The sequence below is a fragment of the Anarrhichthys ocellatus genome, unplaced genomic scaffold (assembly GCF_004355925.1).
Source record: "Anarrhichthys ocellatus isolate YVR2014 unplaced genomic scaffold, GSC_Weel_1.0 scaffold2, whole genome shotgun sequence".
Taxonomy (NCBI): Eukaryota; Metazoa; Chordata; class Actinopteri; order Perciformes; family Anarhichadidae; genus Anarrhichthys; species Anarrhichthys ocellatus.
In genome coordinates this window covers 15,547,339-15,572,951 of record NW_022280032.1, presented here as the reverse complement: position 1 = coordinate 15,572,951, position 25,613 = coordinate 15,547,339, and the positions used below count along the sequence as shown (strand labels likewise).

Genomic DNA, 25,613 nt, shown 5'->3' with positions numbered 1-25,613 from the left:
GTGTGTGTGTGTGTGTGTGTGTGTGTGTGTGTGTGTGTGTGTGTGTCTTACTAAGGTTATATAAAGCCAGGTGGGTTTTTGTCCTTATTCCATTTGGTGCATACATATTACCATGCATGTGTGTGTGTGTGTGGTTAATATGGATGAGTTGGGGATTCTGCACCCTGCTCTTCCTGTCAGTAACAGATTGCTTTGCTTTGGGGGCTCCACCCCTTCATCTCTGGTACCCGATGAGAGGGAAGAATGATGAAGGCAAAAGAGGAGGGTTGGGGCTTCGCAGTCGAGAAAAAGGCTGGAGGACAAAAAAGAGACTGAAGAGAAGAGCGGGTTTGATGAAACTTCGAATCATTAATATTGATTGAAAGATAAATGAAGGCATGCATGTGTCGAAAGGTATTTTGCTTGTCGGTCACAGATGCTAGATGGTTATTCAGAAAGCCACACTAAGAAAATTGGGGAAGAACAAATCAAAGATTGACAGCCCCGTGCATGCCGTTGGACCATATTGCCTTCAAATATTTTCGCGATCTTGCAATGTATTTATGCAATAACTATTTTTGATGATATGCTATATATTCACATATCATACAATATACATACATTCTGTAGACTAAGGGGACATTTCTGTTCATTATCAGAGAAGGTGAAAAATGTCTTGAACTTTTAAATAATCAATATTAAATAATAAATAGATATCATGCATTGATAATTAATGAACCTCATACCCCATCACACATCTCACACACACACACACACACACACACAGGGCAGACCAACGACTCTCAGTGCACTGGCCCCAGACACGAGACAGTGTGCTGTAACGGGGCAGTAAGGTAACGGCCTGCAAACGGGGTCATGGAGAGGAGAGGAGGACGAGTGTGTGTAGATATTTCACAGCAGGCTTGATGGAAAGGGCCGCACCATTGTCTTTCACCTGACAGAGATTTTTAAATCATAGTGGCAATTTTACAGCAGCTCATAAACCGCAGCAGCCAGGCCTCATTGTTAACCTCCAATTGCTTTCAGGGCTGTAAATATGGCCGCCTTACATCGCTCATGCCTTGCCGATAGTTTATGGGAGATGAGAAGGAGCTGGTGCTGGCACTGGGAGACTTTCCTGAGAATGATGAGGAGCAGAGAGCACGGACCGACTAGTAAATAAACACATGGCTGATCATCAAGACACTCAACTGCACCGTACAGATTTGGCTGTGACGATCCAATGCTGTGTTCAGTCGCCTTCATGTAATCTGTGAATGGACCCAAACATAGGGATTAGCGTCACAGTGTAATTGCTCAATTTGACATTTAGATTATACCGTGGAGATCAGTGACACATGACTCATTTTCCCAGGTACCCATTACATTTATTTAGCATTTCCAATGTTGTCACGGTTTGAAAGAGGATTGCAGATGAGCGAGTCAGGGTGACGCATCCAGGCAGTGACTCAGTTGCGTCCTCTCTGACATTTGGTTGAGGGAGTTCTCTCCTGCTGATTGGATCGGCTGCCGGCCAAGTGGAAATGGATCTCCCATGAGGCATTTGGTACATCAGCCTGAGTGCCCTACCCCAGGATGTCTGAGCTCGCACTGCGTTTGTTTTCTGCCACTTTTCTCATGTGTTGTCAGCCGTGTTACTAAAAACAGCTTAATTACATTTTTGTCCTTAATCAAGGGAGGCAAAGAACCGTAAGCTATTTCTTTTTGTGTAGTTTGATCAAACAGTGACCTTGTTTGGATCTGAACAGGAAGCTAACAAAAGTTACTTTTTCTGAGTTTTCAACTGCAGTCTATCGAATGGTTGCTAAAGACTCCTAGCTTCTATTTTTTCTCTAAAATTCAATGACTTTGCCAAAACACATGTGAATAGCCCACCAGCAATATGCTAAGCAACCTTCATCATGCGCTTATAACATTTAATTTCTTATTTTCATAGTTTTGGCCATCATTCCCATAGACGGATTACCGCATGGGAAAAGTGGGCACGTGCCCAGGGCCCTGAGCCAATGGGCACGTGCCAATGAAGTATATTTATTTTTTTTAAATGGAGTAAATTTGATTTTGAAAATGTCATAATGTCGTAGGCCTAGTGACGTAGGGCCGTAGGTCAAAGGTTAATCTCGCTGTCAACATGGAGGAAAGAGCCCTGGTGCAAGACACATGAGTTTTCTCCTGTTATTTTTCAAACTTGGGGGTGTTGACACCTCTGTTATATGGAGCTATTTGAGGGCTCAGTCCAGAATTGTTTTTCCTCTGGGTGCTTCAGTGCTTCCCCTCATTCTCACTATCACCTCTCAGGCATTTGCCAGCCTGGTGTTGGTTCCCAGAGGAAGGAGATCTAATCTGTGGGCCCTGCAATAAACTCCCAGGCAGGGCTCCGACACGGAGCTCGGCACTGTCTTTATACTCTGCTGCCCACGACTAGATGCCAACAGACTGGAAGGCTGTGTCTCAAGACCAACAGCTCTGTGTGCATATGCAGCACACTGTACATGCACACAACTTGAGGACACCTAGTTCCAAATACCAACCTAAACAATTGATTTCATGAGAGCATGTAGTTTTATTTCCATCCTCTACATCCCACGTAGGGAGAATTACACAGTGGCATCACCCTCAATCCCTTTAGGCACACTATTGAAGATTCCTGCTTGTTCCTTATTCGCTCTGGTTCCTACCAGCTGGCTCTGTTCCAGCTGTGGTCAGTGCTAAGCTGTTACCAGCGGGCTGTTTGCAGTTGATGGCCAGTTTCACGCTAGGGCGATGCTGGGTGAAGGTCATTAGGTCAAAAGACATGACACTAGACTTATGTTTGTTTTATTTTCTCACCTCCACCCAGCTCTCTCTCTCTCTCTCTCTCTCTCTCTCTCTCTCTGTGGGGTATTTTCTATTACACTGATATGACGGATGCCTGCTGAGTGTTGTCAAAGTGGGCTGTGGAAAAAAAGTCGTTTGAAGCCAATGAGTTAACGGCTGCAAATCCCATCACGCCAAGAGAAACGATGCTTCAAAGTTTAGTCAGGGGCTGATCCATCATGTCGAAATGATTATCAGTAAAAGTTGTGTATCTGTAAACCACCTTTTGGTTTCACAAATCAAACTCTGCTCAGGGTTGATGATAGAGCTGGGTAATTTATCGAATCTATTTGAATGTTTTTTTAAGCATGCGTTGAATGTATACACTGAGACATTTAAGAAAAAATAAGTAAGAAAAAAAGGCTGAATTACTGAGGGAAAAACTATTATCTTTATGAATGGTCTCTTGAAATGAATTCAGATTTTGTCAAGGCTGTCATTTTCGTCACTGGGAAATAAACAAAAGAAGTTTGAATTAGACCCCAGGTTGTGGGAGTTGAGGGTAAATGTCAGTCTGATTATTGTATAATCCCTCTGTGATAAGGAAATAGCTTTTTCCCTCTATTCATACTCTGTTGTCTTTTTATGACACTGCGAAAATCACTCACTGCTTATTTCACAAGACAAATTCTACAACCGATATTAAATGTGAGTTGTGCTTATATCGTAACACTGCCGACCTACTCAGACAGGATCCGTTGCGTTAAACAGTCAGGATCCTTGAGAACGTAAAGAGCTGATGGTCAAAGGCCTTGGACGGGAAAAGGCATCAAGCCCTTCAAGACCAACTTGTTTAAGTGTTTAATGGTTTGAGTGCTTTAAGAAGGCTGGATCATGGAAAATGGACTGGCAGCGGATGCCATCATCGTGGAATCCTCGGTAGACGATGCCTATTTGTCTGTCAGATTAAACGAGCAGGTGCTGCTCCTGTTGCCGCTCGAGAAAGGGAATAAAGACTCTAAAACAAACGGTAAACAATCGACACGAGGCAGGGATAAGAACCTCACTGAACAATAGAAGCAAAGCATTCTCAGCCTCTCTTCATATTGCTTGCCAAATCTCCCACCGCAGAGGCATTTATCTGACGAGAGGCAGATAAGGCTTGGCAGGTGTGCACCATAGACGGATGGATGGAGTGATAGAGTGATGTATGTTTTATTAAATTGGAATCTAAATTCTTGGTGTGGGCACGCTGTGGGTCTGAGGAAGAGGAGGAGCATGTTCATTTGCGTTCCCGTGGGATCCTTTCCTGCTTTCATCAGCATTCCCCGTCTGCCAGAGTTGGTGCAAGTGCCACGTCGTTGACGAGTTGGAGGGGATTTTCGTGTTTTGCTTCAGTTTTCAGCTCTTCTCTTGGGAGATTTCTATAGGTGCCAGCTTTAAAGTGTCTCTCCTTTTGCTTTTAGTCTGCGGTCTCTCATCTACGAGTGGCCTGAAAACATCTCAGAACCCATCAGCTATCAGTCTGACGATGGATAAGGGGCTGGCTGCATTTCTGGGTGTTCCTGTGTAGCCAGCAGAGTTCCGGGCCAGGACTTTCTTTTCCGTGCGCTGGTCGTTGTTTTACAGTCCGATTAGCAACTTGACATGCGAGAGTAGAGTTGGAGTTGAGAGATGACGTACAGTATATGACCGGGTTATTTCACAAGTAGTCAGTAGTTTTACAAGCTATTTCAAACCATTAAAAAGCGAAATCATCGTCAGGCGATGGCCGGTGGGTTCCAAAGTTGCATTTCGGGCTAATGCGTTTCACTTCTTTTGCTCTCCGCACTGACTGTTTGCCTGCCTTCAACCAAAGCCTGCTCAAACGTGATCGGTCAATACTACACAGACAACCGAGGGGTTCAGATCGTGTCCCGTCGCCTGCAGATTCTGCATCTGAATGGAAATCTGCTTCTAGAGATTAAACATTGTGTGGATGTAACTCGTTGATGTTCCATACAGGATAAGTACTGCCGCTGCTGAATACCAAACAACAAAGAAACACTGCCGACAGTTTTACAGGTTTACAAATTGCTTCTCTCCCTTCGTCTTCTTCTCTCGTTGTCTCTCCTTTGCTTCCGATCCGACTCCCCTCATTCCGCTGGTGTGTGTTTCCGGTCTATAATATATCGTCTCATGTGGTGAACCAGCCCAGGGACCGTACTCCTCATTGATCTCTACTGTCCCCACGCTCTCCTGGCAGAGGCCAGACACATGGAGCCCGTTGATTGATCTCCTCAGGAGCTTTGCCTGCCTCACCACCCATGGTCACCCACCTTGTTCTCCTCCTGTCTTCAACTCCTTTCATTTGCCTTGTCGTCAATTCTCTGTCTCCTCCTCTTCACCCCCTATACAACAGAATAATATGGGCTAATGTTTATATGTAGTTTACATGGTGACTCTGTACTTTAACCCTCCTATTTAGCATTCATAATTAGTATATAAACACTTGATCAACTGTTGGTTGTAAGCATGTTTATTCATGCATGTTTCAACAGAAATTGCATCTCCTATAAAGTATCACTGAATGGTGTATAAACAGATATTTAATGATTGATCACACAGTAACATACGTATATGTAGTGATATTTTTGTGTTTATGCACATGTACAAATCATTGATAGGCAGGTTTAAATCTGTTTATAAATGTGTTCAAATCTCATGAAGACATGTTGAATTGGAAGTTTCATTCTTGATTTTGAGGCTCAATTACTGGTTAATAAATGCAGGGATATAGTTACTTTAATAAAGATTTCACTTTCATATAAAATATGAACAGAGTATTTTACATTATTACAACTGCTATATTGTTTATCATTCATGAACTCTTCATGCACATGTTAACAATGGTTCGCAGAAGGAGTTATGGTTTTGACAAATGCACTAATAAACTTAATAAACTTGCTTTTAACTACATTATAGTGTGTTACAAACATCTATCAATGTTTATATAATGCTTAACAGAGCTAAAATGAGAGTGCTGAAATGTTACCATTACATTAAGCTTCTTTTACAATATATACCATATATAATAACATTTAAAAATGTTCATATTGACAATACAAACTGTATCATGGCCACTGCAGCTTGAAATCATTGCTACGTTCCTCAATACAAATACACGTGACTTTAAGGTTTAGGCGCCCCAGTTATTCAGGAATATTTATAGAAAAATGTTTGTCATCTCTCGAAGGTGTTTGACTGTAAACAACATAATCACAAAAGTTGTCTGCACAGGGGACATGCAACATACGTATTGCAATACAGTTGCTGTAAAATCTTACATATGTAAGGAAAGATCAGGCTGCATGCACTTAAATATAATAAGTACAAATACTAACACTTCAAATGAAAATGGTCAAAACTACAAATAAATGCTTCAAGTTCACCGTGATGGATTACTACGCATACAGACATGAGCAGGAATAATGTGAAGGCGCTCACCCATTATTTCTTCTCCTCTTTATCATCTGCTCTTCATTGCTCCTCCTCCTCATTACCCTCTTACATCAGCTTCATTAGTGTCTCTGCTTCCACAACCTCCACTACTCTTCCTCACTCACCGTCCCCAAGACCACCACCTCCTCCTCCTCCTCCTCCTCACCTCACCTTATGGATGTGAGGAAAAAATCTAATTGAATTTACATTGGTCCATTATGATTCAGGTATAATGATATAATAACGCCATAGTATTGTCGTCAATATAACCTGCTGCTGATGATATTTTTAGATCGCACTGCTGTGATTACCATAGAAACCACAGTTTGAGTGTGACCTTTAAAAGTCCTGGCGAGGCGGTATTAAATAAGATGGGCCTCATCTACCAGCTTTTCCAGTCGTGCCACATACATCAGATATGATCTTGCATCTTATGTGCTGCTATGACAATTTACATGTTGTAACAGCGCTTTCAGGGGAAAGAAAGAACGAAAAAGGGATTTTAGATTAAACATTGACTGCGGCTATAAAAAGGTGATTATTCTTCATGTATCTCATCCAGGGGTAATGGCCTAAACAGGCCACCCAAGCAGTTTATTAATCTGGCTACAGCAGAGGACAGTGCAAACTGCTGAAGCACTTTGTTTGGCTCTATTGTTATTGTCAGGATATCAATTCCTTTAAAGAGTCCTCCTGGATTTATTCTGTCATTAAACAACACACGGCCTTGATTTTTCTCTTATGTGCCAGTAGAAGTTAGCAAATATATATCGACGCGCGAGTCTCTGCTGTTGGCTGGGAGGCATAGATGGATCTGGAGAGGCCATTTCAGTCTTGTGAGACGGCAGCTCGAGGGAGAAAACCAATTTTTATTGGCTTTTTCAATTTGCGCCTCACCGGACAGCAGCAACACTATGTTAATTGCAACCAGTGTATCAATGTTGTCTCTTTGTCTTTGTTGTGCGATTGTTCAAAATAAAGAAAAAAACAGAAGAAGATGACTTCTCCTTGCCTCTGTACATGAAGTACGTAAATGAACACTTCAAAAGTATTTTCTAAGGTCAACTACTAAGTTGTAGTGGGTGAGTCGGGTAACTAAAAGTAATAATTGTGGTAGTTATGTACTGTAACTGGGAAAAAAACCCATCATAAGTATGAATGCACCGATACTGATATCGGATACCCTTCTAAAAGGGTAAAGTACAAAGCTGGCGTCTTCCTCAACAACAGTGGTTATATTTGACTCTTTTATCAAAACTATTGCGAGGGACAATTCAGTAGTCGCTGGCTCAAATTCTACACCCTTGTGTCACCAGCTTCCCTGTAGAGTCACCGGTTGAAGCACAAGACAAGCACATGAAGGAAGTCACAGTTTGTTCTTTAAATTGGATCATTTTAGGTGACTGTTGAGTGAAATGTAGGATGGAAAAACTGAAAAGATGGAGTGGAAAAGCTGTAGAAGGTTTGGTTGATTTTGTATTACACCTAGAGCAATAAAAGAGGCACTGTATAAAAATGTTAAATGACCCGTTATACTATTCCCAGAAATGCATGTAGACTCAGAGAGAGAGAGAGAGAGATGTGAAAATTGGACGTAGATGTGATGGACACAGCAACAGAAGAAGAGATGATGAGATGATGTGAAATTGAAGGAGTTGACCCTGAGCAACCACTGTGTGTCACCCAATCATTGTCCTCCTCCAGCATAGGCCATTCTGCAATCACGCAATAACAGTTCATTGATTTTATTGCTCTTCCATAAAAGTTTTCCAGGAATTTCTGTCAGTATGCCGAAAGACTGAAACAAGACAGGATATGAATCTCACACAGACTTCTTATAATGTTCTCCAGCAACGTAAATCACTATCTTTGTATCTTCGTGTCCAGTACTGAAGAAGTGAGTGCTCTCATACAGTGTGTGGGTTTTCTTGAAGACAGTACAACAGGTGGTGGTATACGTACAGTAGTACATGTCATCTCTAATCTGACGAGACGCCTGCAGGTAGCTGAAATCACAACCCACGCACCTGGTTCACATCGATGGAGGCTCCAGAACAATGTGGGCGTGCTGTAAATAGAGTACGTGGTGTCCTGCAATGAGCTATGGATCGCCTATATACCTCCTTCCTGGTGTCCAGACATTGGACGGACGTGTGGATGGATGGGTAGAAAACACAAGCGATGATGGGTAAAGAGACGGGGGAGAGCATGAGGTCTGAGATGTACAAAACGGTAGCCGGAAGACAAAGGAGCAGCTTGGGACTGTGGGTGTGTAAGGGCGAGAGAGAAAACGGTGACGGAATATGATGAAGATTCATTGGTCTTTTCTTGCCGCCATTCATCTCCACCAGCATGCACAGGCACCATTGAATACCCATGCCACCGAGCCAGTAGTCAGTTTGCTGCGTGGGTGTATAAATAGAGCTGATGTCGGGAGAGGTTGGAGGCAGAATGACGAGGCAGAAAAAGCAAACCAAGTGTCAGAAGAGTGCACGGGAGATAACAGATGCCCATTGTATCAAACACTTCGAATGTCTTCATTTTATATGCTGTGTTTTTCTCCGTGAAACCTGACTGATGGAGTTAAAAGACAGCGGCTGTCCTAATTAGACATACATTGCCATATATGCCATAAGAAAAGTTGCAGGATACTTTCAGTATGTTATCAGAAACTTGGTAGAAATGTTGTCTTCATTTTAGTGTTTCCACACAGAGTAGACAAACATGCCTTAAGAATGTGACTGCTGTGAAGAAAGATAAAAGTTTACCTACAGTAATTTCTCCCTGAAGGAAGAGGCGTGATGCGCTTCACCCATCCCACAAGGAATAACTGACCTGTCCGATGCTCTCAGACTCTCTGACTGGCAGTTTAGGGCTTGTATCTTGTATTGGAATAGACTTCAGAGATTTGCTCCAAAGTCAACTGGAACACACCGGTTTAAAGCAGCAAACTTCATTAGAGGACTAACGTTTTGACGCCTTGTGTGTCTTCATCAGAGTCGTTGAGTTTTTTTTTCTGTCGGGTTAGCAGTTATGATTTCATGAATGAAACTGCATAAATGTGACCTGTGGTGTGTGTTCAGCGGGCTGCAGCATGTCCTGGTGTTGTGAAAAAGCTGTTGGGCCTCAAAGCTGCTCATGTCTGTCTGTTTTGAGTTGCACTGACAGGCCTATAGAGGCTCCACGAGGTAAGAAAAGAAGGGATTCCAGGAGCAAAGCAGGCATTTTAAAAAAGCTAACTCCACAAAGGTCAAAGATGTCGGTCGTCTGAAATACACACGCGTGTACATGCACAGAATCCGTGCATGGATGCTGAGCTACAGAGGGTAGCTTTCTTTGAGATGAAAGAGTCTGAAATGTTCTCTGGGCCCAGGGGTGATGGCACAATTTAAAAGGAAGCAAAGAGAAAGCGTGGGGGGAAGGATGAAAAGGTAAAAATGAAGAAAAAAGGAAGCTGTAAAAGTCATCCCCTGGTGCCACAGGCTTTGCTGACAAATCCTCGTGTTTGTTTAAGCCAGGTACAAATGGAGTCTGATATGGCCACAAGTTCCCCTCATCTCCCTGTCGCCCACTGGCCAGCCTCCCAAATTGAAAGTACAACAATTGGCTCTATTGAAGCACCCACACGAAAACAAAGCACAGTCAAATAAGCTATTATCTTTTTTAACCTTTTTATGCTTATTAAAAAGCTTTTGTGTTTTTAAAGCTTTCTAAATTCAAAGTGCCTCTTTTTTTCATTTTAGCCTTTATTTTCCTTTTGCCTCTGAATATTTCTTTATTAGTCTTTAGCCAGGGTGGGTGATTGATAGTTACTTACTGTTACCATTAATCTCCGTTAGTTTTGGGCTGCACCAGGTCTTTAAGTACACTTTATATTGAGTGCTTTGCAAATATTTTAAAGAGCACTTAAAGAGCTTACGTGGTCCTTCATACATCGAGTCAGGGAGGGCCAGGTTTTAAATTAAGCTTTCGTTTTGCTCTCTCTGGACTTAAAGCAAAAGTTCAATCACACTGAATTAAACGGTATTTCCCAGTAGAAAGGACGAGAGGAAAGAGCTGGAAAATTGCCCTCGGAAGAAGGTTGGAGGGAAGAAAATACTGAAGCAGGACGGAGAGCTCGGGAGTGCTGGTCAGCAGAAATGTCAGTAGCATAAAATCGTGCAGATGGTAGGGAACCTACATATCACAGATATGAACACACATTACAAGGTCAATAGGTCATGTTTGCTGTAAGTTCTAGATGTAGCTGCTTGTGTAGTGGCATCTTTTTTATGTTTAATATTTCATAACATTCTTATTTCTCAAGGTTTTATAAAAAAAAAAAAAAAACACTTTGCAGTCAGAGCTGCCCTTGGTTTTAAAAAAAAAAATATATATACGTTTTTGAGCATGTTATGAACGTAAAGCAGATACTTTGCTTTTCATCGCCTCAACCTCCTATAGGCCCAAACTGCCCTTGCTTATTTAGTATTTCTTTGTTTTTGGTTGGTTAATGTGACAGCGCTCACGATCAAGTGGTTGACTTACTTTACAGAATCCAGCTTGTGAAAACCCAAAGCAAACAGACTACGACTGTCACTCAGTGGATCGTTGTCTGTTCTCACCCCGGAGAAACGTACGGTTGGCTTGTTGCTCACTACGGGGGAGAGAAATTGCCGTGAGCGGTAATTGTAAATTGACAACAGCTGAAACTGCTGCTCACTTTTCTCCCCGTGTCTCAGATCGATCGCAGTAGCACACCACTGCAACAGCTGACGTTCAGCTCGCCCATAGAGCGGCCTCTCAGCAGACATTTTGACTTGTCAAACGCAACTAATAGCTAATAGTAACTAATGGCTTCATCTTGGAGGCTGCTGTGCCGGTGAAGGGCATACTGGTTTACTCGGACGTCTAAAATGCAACCTTTATGTTTTAACTTACTTTATTTTATAATAGGATTATACTTTTGATGAACTCGGTGCACATGATTTTAGTAATAGACTCTTGAGCCTCTCGGTCGGGGGCTTATTTTGTTATAATGACTGATCCTTGTTCTTAACGTATTCAGTGCAGGAAATAGAGCCGTAGACCTCCTGTATGAGATTGCTGCTATCGTTGTAATTATTCAGCAGGGGTAGGATAACAAGATGTAAGCATTGATTGTTGGTATAGCTAATCGCTGCCAAATCTCCATAATAGCAGTCGAGGTCCTCTTTCAGTGTTGTCTTTACTTAGGATAATGAAGACGGGACCACCTTCTGGTGTCTTGCTGATAGATTATTGATCCCAACGAGCTGGTTGTTATTATAATGAAGTGTAACTGTGTGCATGCACGTGTACTGGACACACAGACACCAACACACTTTAACTTGGGAGTGTTGGTGTGCATTTTAGGTGGTCATAGTTGTGTGTAAGTAGCTTTTAATGCATTATTTAGATCTAGGTGTGAATGTAGTGTGTCTTTGGTGTCTGCTAGGTTATGGGTCGGTGAATTCCTATACATTTTTAATTGTTGTTGAGGTTATGAAAAGTAACTTCCAGATTATAGACCCCAGAATATTTTGCTAGTATCTCCCATCATTAAACTTTACATGGACCCTTTTTTCATTCATAATTCACTTCAGCATTTTAATGAGTTTCCTTTTACTAAGTAGATACGTGATGGAGAGCTGTGTGTGTGTGTGTGTGTACGTGTGCGTGTGCGTGTGCGGTCAAGGGAGCTGTTTGGTGTAGAATGGGAGGAGGGAGTACTTTAGTATCTTGCGTTTATACTTTGATGTGCTACGACCAGATGTGCTGAGGTTTTGGGTGCCATTTGCGATAAACACGCAGTTTGATGCACAGGCTCTCAACACACAGGCATATTGTGACGATGCACAGCGAAAGCATTGACAACAGAAAAGAACCTTCGGCATGGGTTTAGTCGTCACATTTTTAAATGCGCCAGAAACGTCGCACCAGCAGGAGTTTAGATGTACTTCAAACACTCGCACAGAATCAGTAGCTATAGAAATAAAGAGAACAAACAACCTGCTGTATTAAAACCCATTGCCTGCAGGTGTCACTAATCCAGCTGGTTACTTAGCTAATTAGCATGTTTCAAATCTGATAAAACGGTAAATGCAAAATAAGCAAACACTTACCAGATGTTCCCGAAATTTGCCGGATTTGATCCTACACTGCCTCCTTATGTTTGACATTTTTTAAATGCTCACTGCAGACACAGAATAGCTCCTTTTATTTAGTCACTAACAAAAGCAATCTCTGTATAGGGACTTTGTTGCTTCTCTCCATTCGTGTTATTGTTTTTGGAAACCACCAGCCTTCAGCATTTTCCTGCTAAAAAGAAGCGACTTACGTCACATGGTCTTTTCTGAAAAGCTTCGGCTTTTTAAAACCGTTGGCGGTGCTCAGCTCTGCCAAACGAAACAGCCAGGTGCCTTTTTATTGTGTGGCTGTACAGCGAATACACTGTGGTCAGACCCGATAGGACTTTATGTTTAAGAAAAGTAGACGGCAGTCAGGGAAAAATAAAATGAATCCATCCATCTCGGTTTTCGCCGTTTTAAGGCTGAGGAAAAACAGTGAAGGAGAAAAAATGCCGAGCACAACTTTAATACGCCATTACGGTCTCAGGAGAGCGGCCTGTTTGTCGGTTTGTGCATTCGCGTCCATCTCTGTCTGAGAGCGCCTCGGTTTCTCTGCGGTAGGCTCAGTGTTGATTAGGTCAGATTCAGCACCGAGCAGGTCGGGGATGATTGGCAGTGGACTGTTTGCCTGTTCTGTTTGCCAGCTGCCCCATGTCACTCCCCATCAGTAATAATCAGCCTGGACAGAAAAACTAGACCTAATGCGGACGACAGACCTCTCTTCTTTATTCCTCTTTTTATCTCCATCCCTGACTGTGATAGAAAGTACAGAGTAATGCAATCTGTTGCTCAGACAGTAAAACATGCCGGGCTCTTCCAACAAAGGGAGAGCGTGGCTCTAACGCTGGATTCCAGCTCCGATGCTTTCTGTCTTTACTCTCTTCATCCGCTCTCTGTCCCCTTCCAACCCTCTCTTCTCCTTTTCCACTCATCTGACCCGTATCTTGTTCAAGCTCTACTTACATTTAATCTGTAATGATTAAAGGCACCTTTAGCTGTCTTTCCACTGAGCATTTTTCCTGAGGTTGTACTGAATCACTGCTCAGACAGTTTTAATTACTCCGCAAAGATTACAAGCCTTCAAAAAGAGGGTTTATGCTTTGCCTGCTCTCTCTCTCTCAACCAATCAACCTAATGCAAAAATCCTGCCCTCAATCAGTCAGCCAAATATTTCCATATGATTCTGATTCATTGCAGGCACACATAATGCAGCTGCCACTGAGCTGCAGTGCTGTTCATTTTTCATTTACCTGTAGGTTTACTTTGGATGTGAAGCATTAGGCCAGAAAGGTAATAAGTAACACCGCGTATCTGGTGACAATATCTTTATTAATCAATCTATTGCTGCTCTTTAATAGTTAACACAGTTAGTTACGTATCAAACCAGCATTCAGTTTGCTGTTTGTGTCAAATGTATTTTTATTTTAACCAAGAGGCCCTGATAAATTCATATTTTAGATTAGAGCAGTGGCCAAATGTGACAACCCAGACAAAGTTCTTCAGAGCACTATTGATCCAGAGGGAGATTTAACTGTTCCCCACAGCTATTGTCCTTACATGTCTGCTGTATCGATGTGGACTCGAGCGTAACAGAAGTCCTACCACCTTGTCCCAGGCCGAAATCAATAGACGACACACACTCTGTGACGCACAGTACATCCGCTGTACACCACAGTGTGTGTGCTGCATGTTGGTAGGAAACGCACGGCTGCACGCACGCGATCCATACAGACCTCATGCTGCTGTACTCTAGAACACACAGACATAATCGTCAAATTAAATCAGGACTTATCAAATTAAAATCAGCGCTTTATCAGGTTAATAATTGTTCATCTTCTCCCTTTTCTTCCTCAAATGTTTTTCCTCACACCATATATCCGTCCATCTCTCCCCCCTCCCTCCCTCTCTTCCCTCCTTCATCTCCTCTGCTTCCTATTGTCTCCCTGCCATACTCGTCTCTGCATCATTAATCTTTCAACCAATGAATTGGAGCCACAGACTCTATCACTCCTATTATTGACAGCAGCCGTCCCTTATTTGCGTTCCTTTTGTCTCCGTCTCTTCTTCACTCCGCCTTCCTACTGTTGTTTCATTGACCGGCATGCAATTTCTGCCATGAATAATGCAAACAGGGAGACAGAAATAGTTGCACTCCTTCCTTCTTTTGGCTGGGATTTGTTCTGCGATAGTTTAACTGAATGTGCTCGGGCTGTTTTCTATTCAGCGGTGCCAGCCACTTTGTTAAAAGGAAATAGGGATTTGGATGTAAAGGTATTGGTGCTCCCAGAGCTGTATATTCTCACTGAAATAGACTCGAACGGCTGATTGTGAGATCAGGGTGCAGATTTAATCAACCTCTCAGGGCTCATGAGTGCTGATCCAGGATCATTGAGATTGTTCCCAGGACAATCCTATTCGTTAGCCAACACCAGGAGCAGCGACATCAACATATGGCAGTCTGCAGGCAAAAAATGTAATTTCAGTTTCCATCCATGTTTGCTGACAGGCCAAATCTAGACGTACCGTATATATCAAAGTGGCCAGCTCTCCCTGCTCTAACATGCTTAAAAAATAGAGACCATTTCAAGTCAGCACAGCCACGTATCTGAGTGTATTTTGAATATCTTAGCAAGTGCCATGGTGCAAGCATTGTACTGATCTTTTATGGTCAATGACAACAACTTACTGTAACTACTCAGAAGAGACGTGTGGTTCACAGGCGGATCCCTGACTCGTACTTCGCGGCTCTCCTCCTCTCTTCTGCTTCCCAAAAGAACATTTACTTTGCAACACGTTTAAATTGACAGCACAGCATCAGAAACGCACGTGCACTGTCATGACTGTGGGAACACGTGAATATAGCTCATAAACTGTTTCATGCAGGTTTGTGGCGGCAGACCTCTTGTTGCCATGGTGAGTGTGTTCGTGGATGGTGAAAGAACAAGTGCACATGGGTCCAATTGAAGACATTTGTAATAATCACCCGGCGTGTGCAAGGACTTGCATAAACACGCTTTTGAATTGCAACAAGAGTCTTGTGAGAGTAATTCAGCTAATTGCTTCCTCCCTGTGAGGAGGTGGCATAATCGGTCCTCTAAGGTACGAGCTGGAGAGATAAAAGTGAGCCACATCATCTCCGTCTTTGTCCGACTCCCTCGGAATATTCTGAGGGAGTCGGTCAATATTCCCTGTTGTCTTTGTTACTTAAAGACACTTGCATGTGAAATTCACTATTCCTAACATGTTGGTCTTCATATCTTCTTTTACAATGCTCAAATACTTACCGGGCTTTTTAATCAGGTTTGGAAATTCCAAGCATTGATTAGAAACTTATCTGCTTTTCCTTTTTTTTGAATTGGGTTGTTACATTTCTTTAGCGTTTCAGAGGAAGATAACTGTGTAGTTAACCTTGGGTACGGTGAGGTACTAAGCTTCGTGCCCGTTTCAAGCTTCTTTATAATGTGGTGCGCCTCACTGTCACCATGAGAACTTGCCTTTGTTCCAGTTTTAGATTTGATATGAATTAACCTAGAACTGCATCAGCATAATTAATTTCAACTAAACAAAATGTCAAAGAAAGACATGGTGGTTGTTACAAAACAAGTTGCTATCATTCTTTTTCTTACTATGTAACTGCGGTGTAGAGAAACTGCATATCTACGGTTTCCAGTGTATCCTGAGAATTGATTCGATTGGATTGGATTGACTTTGTTTTCCACCAAAGGGACGTACAATACACCTAACACAACACTACATTGAAAACATACAAATATACAATATCTAAGAATGGGCAGGTACCGGCAACAAATTTATATAAAAGATGAAAGAGAGAACATCTCATAAAACAAATGTGTTCCCCGTCCCTGCAGTCATTTTGTGTTCAATGCCTGTATGGCACAGGGAAAGAACGAGTCATATATGTTGCATCTGGCCCATGGGACCCTAGATCAATGGCCAGACAGGAGCAGCTCAAACTCTGAGTGCACTGGATCCGCAGTTGTATGTTTAGCCTGGCTGTGTACAGCAAATATATTGCAGCATTGTTTCTGTGACTTGCCAATCACTCCCTTTGCAACAACAACCATCTTGGAGAGCTTGTTTTTGCTGTCTGCACTCAATTGTGCAACGAATTGTGAACTGAAAAGCCATCACACACAGAGCCGCAGTGCTGGTGAGTGTGTGTGATACTTTCACAGGGCTTTGTGGTGCTGCTCTGAACTGGTCTGTTTGGTCTGTTCGGTACAGAGAGGTGGGAGAGAGATGCTGGCAGTCCGCAGTCGCTTCAGACATTTGCTGTGCCAGAGGGATTTCTGGGAACCAGACTGGCACTCCGCACTGAGCCCTACCTATCAAAGAGCTTCTCACTCATGCTTTTTTATCTCCTTCTCGTTATTGCTCCATTGGTCACCTTTTCTCTCTTCTGTGTTTGTCTCTTGTTCATCTGTCTTGTGTTCTGTTGCTTATTCTCTTTTTCCTCCTTCTGTCTCTTCTCTTCGTCTCACTCTTTTCTTTTATCTAGCTTCTTCTCTCTGTAGAAATCTCTCAGCCTATGCATCACAGCCATGTTGTCTCATAGATTGTCTGGTCTTATCCAACGTCATCTGATGCACAGTATCTGAATATATGTTTTCTGTATTCGATTTAGAAACATCCCCATCGCAGATGAGCACAGCTTTCATTACAGCTTATATTTTTGGGGATGTAGCCATTAGTCATCGCCGCAATAACTGCCACCCAGACACCTTTGCTTCCCGCTACGCGTATTAATATGAACAGTGAGCATCCAGGGAGCAGGAGCCACTGTTGAATCAGCGAGACCATAGGAGGAAAAATGTCTGTGTTGTTGTTGTTGTTGTTATTATTGTTATTATTATTATTATTATTATTATTATTATTATTATTATGGTGGGACTAATTAACATATTGAATATCTCTGTGGTGGTTAACGTGATTGACAAATGATGAATAATGTAATTATTGCACACTGGTTATTAACTTTCACGTTGCAGGTTCGCTCTAGACGAAGCTATGATTTGTGGATTTTTGAGAGCATTCTGAGCTGAGCTCATTTGCAGGGGTTGTCATGGTGGGTAGAGTGAAGGGGGGTGAAGGGATTTGTGACACACACATGCACGCACACACACCTCCTGCAGACTTTTGCTTGTGTTTAATAAGGGAGATTAATTAAGCTCATTGGTATTCTAGGACACTGGCTCCAGCTGTTTCCCTGGGCCAGGATCAGCAAACGCTGTATTAACGTGGGAGTGTGGGAGGCCAGCACCCACTACAGTGAGTTTAGTTTTTGGACCGGTGGGTGGATGGATATCAGTGACAAGAAGCTCACTGATCGGACAGCTGATCTTTCATTCAATCCCTGCAAGGTTTTACAACTTTGCCACGCGTGTTCATACATAAAACAACTACGCTCGGCTGTAATTAAATGCTGCTCTCCCTCACTCTGATGCATTCCTCCCATAGCACACAAATGCACGCATTGTTAAAAATCATTTGTCTTTTTATTTGACTGAATGTCAACAAGGTAAATGGCAATGTAAACATGTCTCATCATCAGTGTGATTGATGGCCCCTGTTTTGCCTTGATGCAGTGTTTAATACACAAGGCCGTCTGACAGGCCCTTTTAGCATCAACTTTAATTCTCAGTGAAACACGATAACACACTTCTGGGCCCGTTGCCAGGAAAATGAAGATCTCCTTATAAATTAGGGACTGTAACTCTGAAGTAATGAGTCACACAAGATGTTACAAGTATTTGCAGTGCGCTCTAAGTGATGGGCAACGTCTTGCTGGAGTGTGAAGTCGTTATGTACTGTCGGGGAAAAAGGAGGTACAGCTGATGGATGTTGTGCAACCTCAGGTCAATGAGTTTAACTGTACCTTTTTAGTGTTGCATCGATAAGCAGACTTTTAGTTGGATCGAGCTGAGGCACGGCTTTCGCAAAGTGTTGTCCGTGTGAATTACAGTCGGAGCCCACGCAGTGATTAAGGGTTGACATCATGCTATTTCTAAAATTGTTTCTTTCAGTAACCAGTTCCACAGATCATAAAGACCTTTACTCACACGGATAATCCTTCGTAATCATTCAAACAAGCCATCGCACCTGTTCTAACAGTGAAAGCTGATTGGCTTGTCACAGGCAGAATCCAAAAGCTCTTGGTTTGCTCACAGTACAGGCAAACAGTGTCACAGAGACCACTTTATGAGAAGTGATAGTAACACTGAGCTTTGCAGTGTTGACGACAAAAAACGACAACACCTCAATAGTGTTAATAAGGAAACAGGGCTGTAAAGATTTGAATGCAAAACCAGAAAAGTGCTGTAGAACTAAAGCTTTATAAAGATAAGGTTCAAAGGGAATTCTTACTCTTGCTCTTACTCTGTTTGAATATATTTTACATGCATGTGTACAATGTTTTACTAGCATGCAGTATTCCAGACGGCGTAACAATGTTGAATAATGTGGACATTTGTTTATATTCAAAGTTGTGGTGCATTACTGCATAATGGTAGATTGTGAAATCTAGGGCCAATAATTAGATACAATTTCCATCAGGGCTTTATTTCTAGTTGCATGGTGATGAAGCTGTAGAAGGTATTCAAAAGCCAAAACATTTAGATCGCTGCATTACGTAAGCTTTTCAACGTACTGTGTCAAAAATGATCTTTTTTTCTGCAGGTGTTGAAATCAAGTTCCCCAGAGTTTTCCAACAAGTCACCTTATGTCTACGCTTTGAATTTTACTGACTACTGAGTCCAGTCTCGTATACTTTCATTCTTCTGGTGTCTTTGTTTCATGGGCGACTGATGCAATATGAATGTTGTGTCCTTCAAGTGAGTGAATACGTGTGTGTGTGTGTGTGTGTGTGTGTGTGTGTGTGTGTGTGTGTGTGTGTGTGACAAAACTAGTGCCGGAGAAGTTTGTGAGTCTTTGTGTACGCACGCTGCTCTGGTGTCAGACAGGAGGGGAGCCTGTTGTCACATTTCTTCATCATTACCTTCCCTGCCCTCCTTCATCTCTCTCCCTTGGAAGTTAAAAAAAAGCAATCAAAGGCTTGGCATCCGACAGCTCCGTCTCTTTGCCTCCTCTACTTTCAAAAAATCTTTTTCCTCCCCCAATTCTTTTGTAAACACGGGTGCCTTCTCGACAAAAGCCTCTTATTTCAGGGGTGCTGGAAACCTCTCCAGCTTGTCTCGGTGGAGGTTTGCCTCCTCTTTGACATCCCTGCTAAATGGAGGATGCTTTGTGACTCATTTAACAGCTCCGCGACTCGGTTTGCTTCTCTGGGAGCCCGGCATCCTCTCATCCCCTCTCTGCTCTGCCCTGCCCGTCACACCACACCACAGCGTTAACATTAACATGCTGCTTAGCAGGCCGCGGAGAAAGAGGCCCGCGGTGCTCTGGCCAGAGCACAAGGCTAAATCCCAGATCAGGGGGAGAGTCCAGGCTCCCTGGAGAGGAGATTTTGGCCGGCAGGGTGGAGGGTTGGAGTTTGTTGGAGATTAGGGCTTTGGGCGAGTCGAGGGCTGGATTAGGAGTGAATGGTGAAGAGGAGATTCAACAGGATCTTAATAGTAGCCTTCTTGGGAAATAACCCTGTGTTTATTTGGCCTGCTCTCTCAGGATATACGTGTGTGTGTGTGTGTGTGTGTGTGTGTGTGTGTGTGTGTGTGGGGGGGGGGGGGTATTCTCAGCTGTTTGTACTGTACAGTATGGACTGCTTAATGCTTCCACTAACAAGAAAGGGCTGTGGTTTTTAATGATGCTATTTTATCTCATACATCAATTATGTGGCTTATGGTGGGGAGTCATGTTCCCACAGTGATGGATGGATGGTTGCATGCCTTCGTGCATAGATTAGACTGAGACTTAAAACCACCATGCATTTGTCTTTTCCTTTCATCGATGGCTCTTTTTTTAATAAGTGTGTCTTTGTTTCTGCTGTATTCTTCCAAGGATGATGAGCCAATCACAGGAGGGGGTGATGGCAGAGACCATACCAGCATCCGGAAGTTCCTCAGCCAGCGCCACAAGAAATTGCCATGGAAACCAGAGGTAAAATTAATTATATTCACTCCTCCATCTCTCTTTTTTTTTTTTTGTTTTTTTTTTTTGTTTTTTTTTTTTTTTTAACAGAGGGTTGCACTTATCCCTCAACCATCTTCTTTCTGAACCCTTCATTCCATCTTCCAGACGGATAAGCATTCCCATGTTCAGGTCCTTCGGTTGTTTTAGGCGATGTGTGTGACTCATCAGCTAAACCTGGCGAGGCCCCGCACACACACGCACCGAACTTTCATCAACCTTTATGAAAATGCTTTTATTAATGGCGCTTCATCACTGCCTTGACACTTGAGTGTTTTGCTTTCTCTAAATTATGATTCAGCAGCAGATGTTTTACTCCCTTTTTCTTTCACTCGTCCTTTTAAGAGCAGTTTATATTTAAGGTCGCAGAGAGAACCAGTCCTTTTTTCTGGGGCCATTATCGGAAGAACAAAATGTACCAAAATGTGCGGTTATGATGATAAATTATCGTCTGAGGATGATAATATTTCATCCAAAACCATTAGCGGGTTATATTTAAAGGGACCTGTGACCTGAAGATTACTACTTGATTTGATTCATCCTAATTCTTCAGCTCACTTACTGATGTAGTTTGTAGATCCACTGTAACAAAGGGAGCAGGAGACGGGCCAATTAAAGCAGCGGCTTTGTGATCAGGAAAGCGGCTCTAGATTTGTAACCTGTTCAGCAGAGTTTAATTAAAGGATTTTCTGTGTGTCTGTAAGCCTAATCTGCAAAAAATGATTTATTCGTCGCTCTATACCAGGGGTACAGTGTAACTATCTCTGCTGAACACCACAGTGTGTAGTTCTAGACAAACTGTAGAGAATCCAACAGAATAGGAAATTACTGTTGCATAAGTTATTTTCATGTAGATAACTGTGACTGTGGCGATACTGGACTTTTTTCACTGCCTTCTGCACCAGGAAGCATTACATGGGTCCAGGACACAGTGTATGCCGGGTAATGTTACAGTGCTGTACCTGTTGTTTTTATTTCAAAGAGATTTTCCATCATCATTTTTTCCTTTCCTGCAAAAATGGAACAAGACTACATTTAATTGACATGATAATGTCCTAATTTGCCTTCGCCTAATACGCATTTTTACTGATTAGAACTTGAATGCATCATAAAGTTACTCAATGCAACCTCCGTTGACTAGCTCTTAAATTAGTTTATCACAATGTAGCATGATAAGTAAAAGAAATGGGACGCATGAGAGTGTTTAGTACTTGTTGTTGTTCCTGTGTAGCCAAAATGAGCTGATCAATGACGCGATGACGTGAAACGGGAACGGTGCGTAGACTTGTGTTCTCGCCGATACAGTATCGGAGGCATTTCCGACACTGGTTTTGGTATCGGAAGAACTCAATCATTCCCGCAGACTCTCCTGGGTGAGCCGGTCTTGAGTTAGCCTGCCTTTGTCTTGTTGCCTTGTCTCAGCAACACGTTACATCAAAAACGCCAAAATGCATTCATGAACCCACACTCTCATATTCTCTTACTTTGTTTTTTAACACAACAAGCAATGGCGATTGAATTGCTGGACATGGCCAATATCGTCATTATGGCTTTGTAAATGGTCAAATGTGGATGATATCTGTACTCGATTATCTGTCCGAGAAACATCTGTTGCCGTAATATTTTGGGCCCTGCATCTATTTGTTGACGATGATTTTGGCATCATTTAAAAAAAACAAAAACGAGAAGTCACATTAATATGAAACAGCCACGCTCGGACTGCAGCCAAACAAGCTGGCTCAATCTGGACCATGTCGACCAATTGCACAAACATAAATTGATTTCATGGCCTGAGCACAGCAGGACTCTTTATGATGAACATCCTGTTCTGAGCTTTCTGTTTTATCATTTTGTATTCGGTAACTGTTAAAACCACAAGAAACGTTTTGCACTTAACAGACACATGATTTCATCGACCAAACAAAATGTCTTATTCGTGGTTTAGTTTGGAAAAGCCAAGCAGCATCAGAGGGAACTAAATTTTGCAACATCCACACAGACTACATTTGACATTAGGCGTGACTAGCATCAAAGCTCACTTGTATAGTCAACATGCAATTTCTTTGACTCATTTCCAGCCCCCTTATAAAGCAACATGCCATTTATTATCTGTGAATATTCTGGAAATGTAATATACATCTCTAAAACATTTCATTCATCTTCATAAACTTGTATCCTCAAACTTCTCTTCCTTTCTTACGTCAGACTTCTGCGGAGTCAAACCTAAGCCGAGTCTGTCAGAAATCATGGAGCGCTGCATCTCTTCCTTTTTGCTTTGCTCACTAGCTAACTGTCCTAATTACCAGCTCTAACCTGTTTTCCTGGTGTACGGCCAAGATTGTCAGAGGTCTGAGGGGCTACTGAGCTGGCGCCGTCAGAGGCGTAGACTCAGGCCGGTGGAGGTAGAGCGGTGCCAGATGCCAGCTGTCACAGACTGGCAGAGGTCATCCAGCATTCATACGGCGCAAGACACGTGCGCAAAAACTCTGTTGTGCACGAGGAGAATGAAAGGATTGCTCACTTTATTTCTCATCTGTGCACCCTTAGAGAGATAACAGGGCTCCAGACTAAATATAGGCGCGCACGTAATCGACATGCTACACAATTATGTATTTTTTTCCCTCCATCTTAACTGTATTACTGATGCATGATTTTTGTAATAAATAGACAATTTATAGAAATAGCTATTTGTTGTGCGATTTTAAAGGAAAAGTCACAAAGTGAAGTAGTGCTTTGAGAGAAAAAAAGTAATTAAGTGAAATAGTTACTTAAAATTTGTAATTTTCTAAGCATAGTCACCAAATATTAAATTGTGTATTTGAGTCTTATGGGCTACTCCGATACTCTGTACTATGATTTTAACTCATCGGACTTTGATGTATTTGACTTTAAATCTCTTCTTAAGGCTCACTTTTATCTTGTGGCTTTTAACTGATGCTATTTGTTGTAACTATTGGAGAACTTTTATCTGGTTTTATTGTAAAATTACTTTGTTTTTGAGAGGTTCTATATAAATAAAGTTTGTATTACTGTTTGTCTCTCCTCAGCCGTGCAATGGGGCTGCGTGAGTCAAAGCTATACCCACCATGACAAATAAAAGGATATCTGTCATCCTATCAATCAAGACTGTCTCTCTCTCTCGTCCCTCTCTCTCTCGCTCTCTCGTCTCTCTCGCTCTGTGCACCACTGGTACATGTTACTAAGTTCTCGCTCCCTCCCGGTGTTTTACGTGATTTACAATGATGATTTAAAATGAAATGTTTTCAAGTCGCACTGATGCTCCTAGTTAGAAAATTCAGACGCAGTGTCTCCGAAAATAGTCGCAAAATGCAACTAAATAGTTGCAGTCTGGAACCCTGGACAGAGAAGGAACTCAACCGTTTTTTAATGAAGTGCTGTGGGTCCTTCCTGTGTTTATCCTAGCAGGTGGTTTTCAGCCACTGCTGGTGATTTAATGACGATGCCGGTGAACTCATCCAGAGGTGGCGGTGGATTAGCGTAGACGAGCAGCTGTAGAGTGGACATCCTCTGTCTGTCAAGGACACCGACATGTCAAGGATACTGACACTGGTTAGAGATCAGAGAGACAGAGAGGGAGAGAGAGCTGGCCCACTTTTTAAGAGTCAAGTAGTAGCCAGTCGTGAAGGGATAAACAGTCATTTGCAGAAAAGCCGACATGGATCCAGAGAGGATTTTGAGCATAATGAACAATTTTATCTAGTCAGGAGGAGAAAGAAAGGGAGAGTGAGAGGGATTACTTTAATATCAGGGGGACTTTTAATGAGTTCTTTACATGTGTACTGTTCCACATTAAAGCCAAAGAGAGCACATCATCTCAGATGTATTATAAATAGTAATAGTGTAGTGATGTTAATCGGTTCATCATAAGGTGTTAAACCAAATACAGTCACATTGTGCACAGGAAGGTTTGATGGAGGATGGCAGTCTCGTGGTCGACTGACTCACTCAAATGTCTGGTTTTCTGGCTCGTGCGGTGCGAAAATCCAAACCGGAGATGTGGTATTGAATTTGGCCAGCCTATTATTTACTCCTCAAGAGGGAAGTGAGGAAGATACTGTGGCACAACACACAGACGCATGACTCAGGTGGGAGCAGCCGGCTCCTCACCCAGAAACGCATGCAGTCACAAGACTGGAGTAGGAATTAGATCTTCCTCTTGTCTCCGACCCTCCCGTCATCTCACAGTAACCGGAGAGAGCGACTAGACTCTCACTCCATCTTTCTTTCCTCTTACCTGTCTCTGCAAAGCGCTATTTCTATTAACAGCTTCCCATTACTTGTTGCAGGAGATTCTCTGTCTCACATTCCTCAGCTCAACGTATCCACTCTAGCCACATCCCCCCCCCCCCTCATGTTATATCCCTGGAATGACAGAAGACATGTAATTGCAGGACAGATGGCAGATTATACAAATCCTCATTACAGTAGTTGATGAGGCTGGAATCTAGATCATATGAACCTTGCCTTCTATGCTTTTGCCGCTCTCCTCTGTGTGAAATGAGTTCTCATTATCTCTCCCCATATGATCTCCTCTTTCAAACCTCCGTACCTTTGGAAAAAAAAACCTTTTTCCTCGCCGTACCTAGCTACTTATCCTACTTTCTCTTCATTCCTTGTCCCTGAATTACTAATGGAATGAGAAAGACGAGATGGGCATTGAACTATTTAAATGCCTGCTCTAAATTCAGATGGAGAGATTTCATAGAATATGTTCAAGCAATGACATTCCTGTCATAGCCACATTGGGAACAACTTGCATGTGTGACGTGCACCTTGTGATCATTCATTCAACACTTACATTTCAGCATAACAGCTCAGTAAAACCGCAGTACAGTATGTGTTATGATGCATCAACAGTGAGCTTTAATGCTGTCTCTCCTATATGCCCTGGGGAGCGGGGCTGAGTGCTATTGTGAATACCCCAGTGTGCCTTTGCCAGGAACATCACTTTTTTTTTTTTATCCAAAAGGGATTTACAGCGTCAGTTGGTGCGATTGCTCGTCAGTGGGTGCGCCGAGCGGCCATTTGTCAGTGCCTCTCGCTGCCAGCAGGAACGCAGAAGGCTGCACCAGATTTTTGAGAAAG

General features: G+C 42.5%; 1 protein-coding gene across 2 annotated transcripts in view; it reads left to right on the top strand.

Moving 5' to 3' along the window:
- b4galnt4a (beta-1,4-N-acetyl-galactosaminyl transferase 4a) overlaps positions 1-25,613 on the top strand; it is a 137,376-nt gene that overhangs the window by 64,923 nt on the left and 46,840 nt on the right. Inside the window, exon 3 of one of the 2 annotated variants that reach the window (XM_031859299.1) lies at positions 20,379-20,477. In XM_031859299.1, the coding sequence (XP_031715159.1) occupies positions 20,379-20,477 (99 nt within the window). Of the gene's footprint in view, positions 1-20,366; positions 20,478-25,613 lie in introns of both variants that reach the window. The other variant, XM_031859291.1, reaches the window with a different exon arrangement.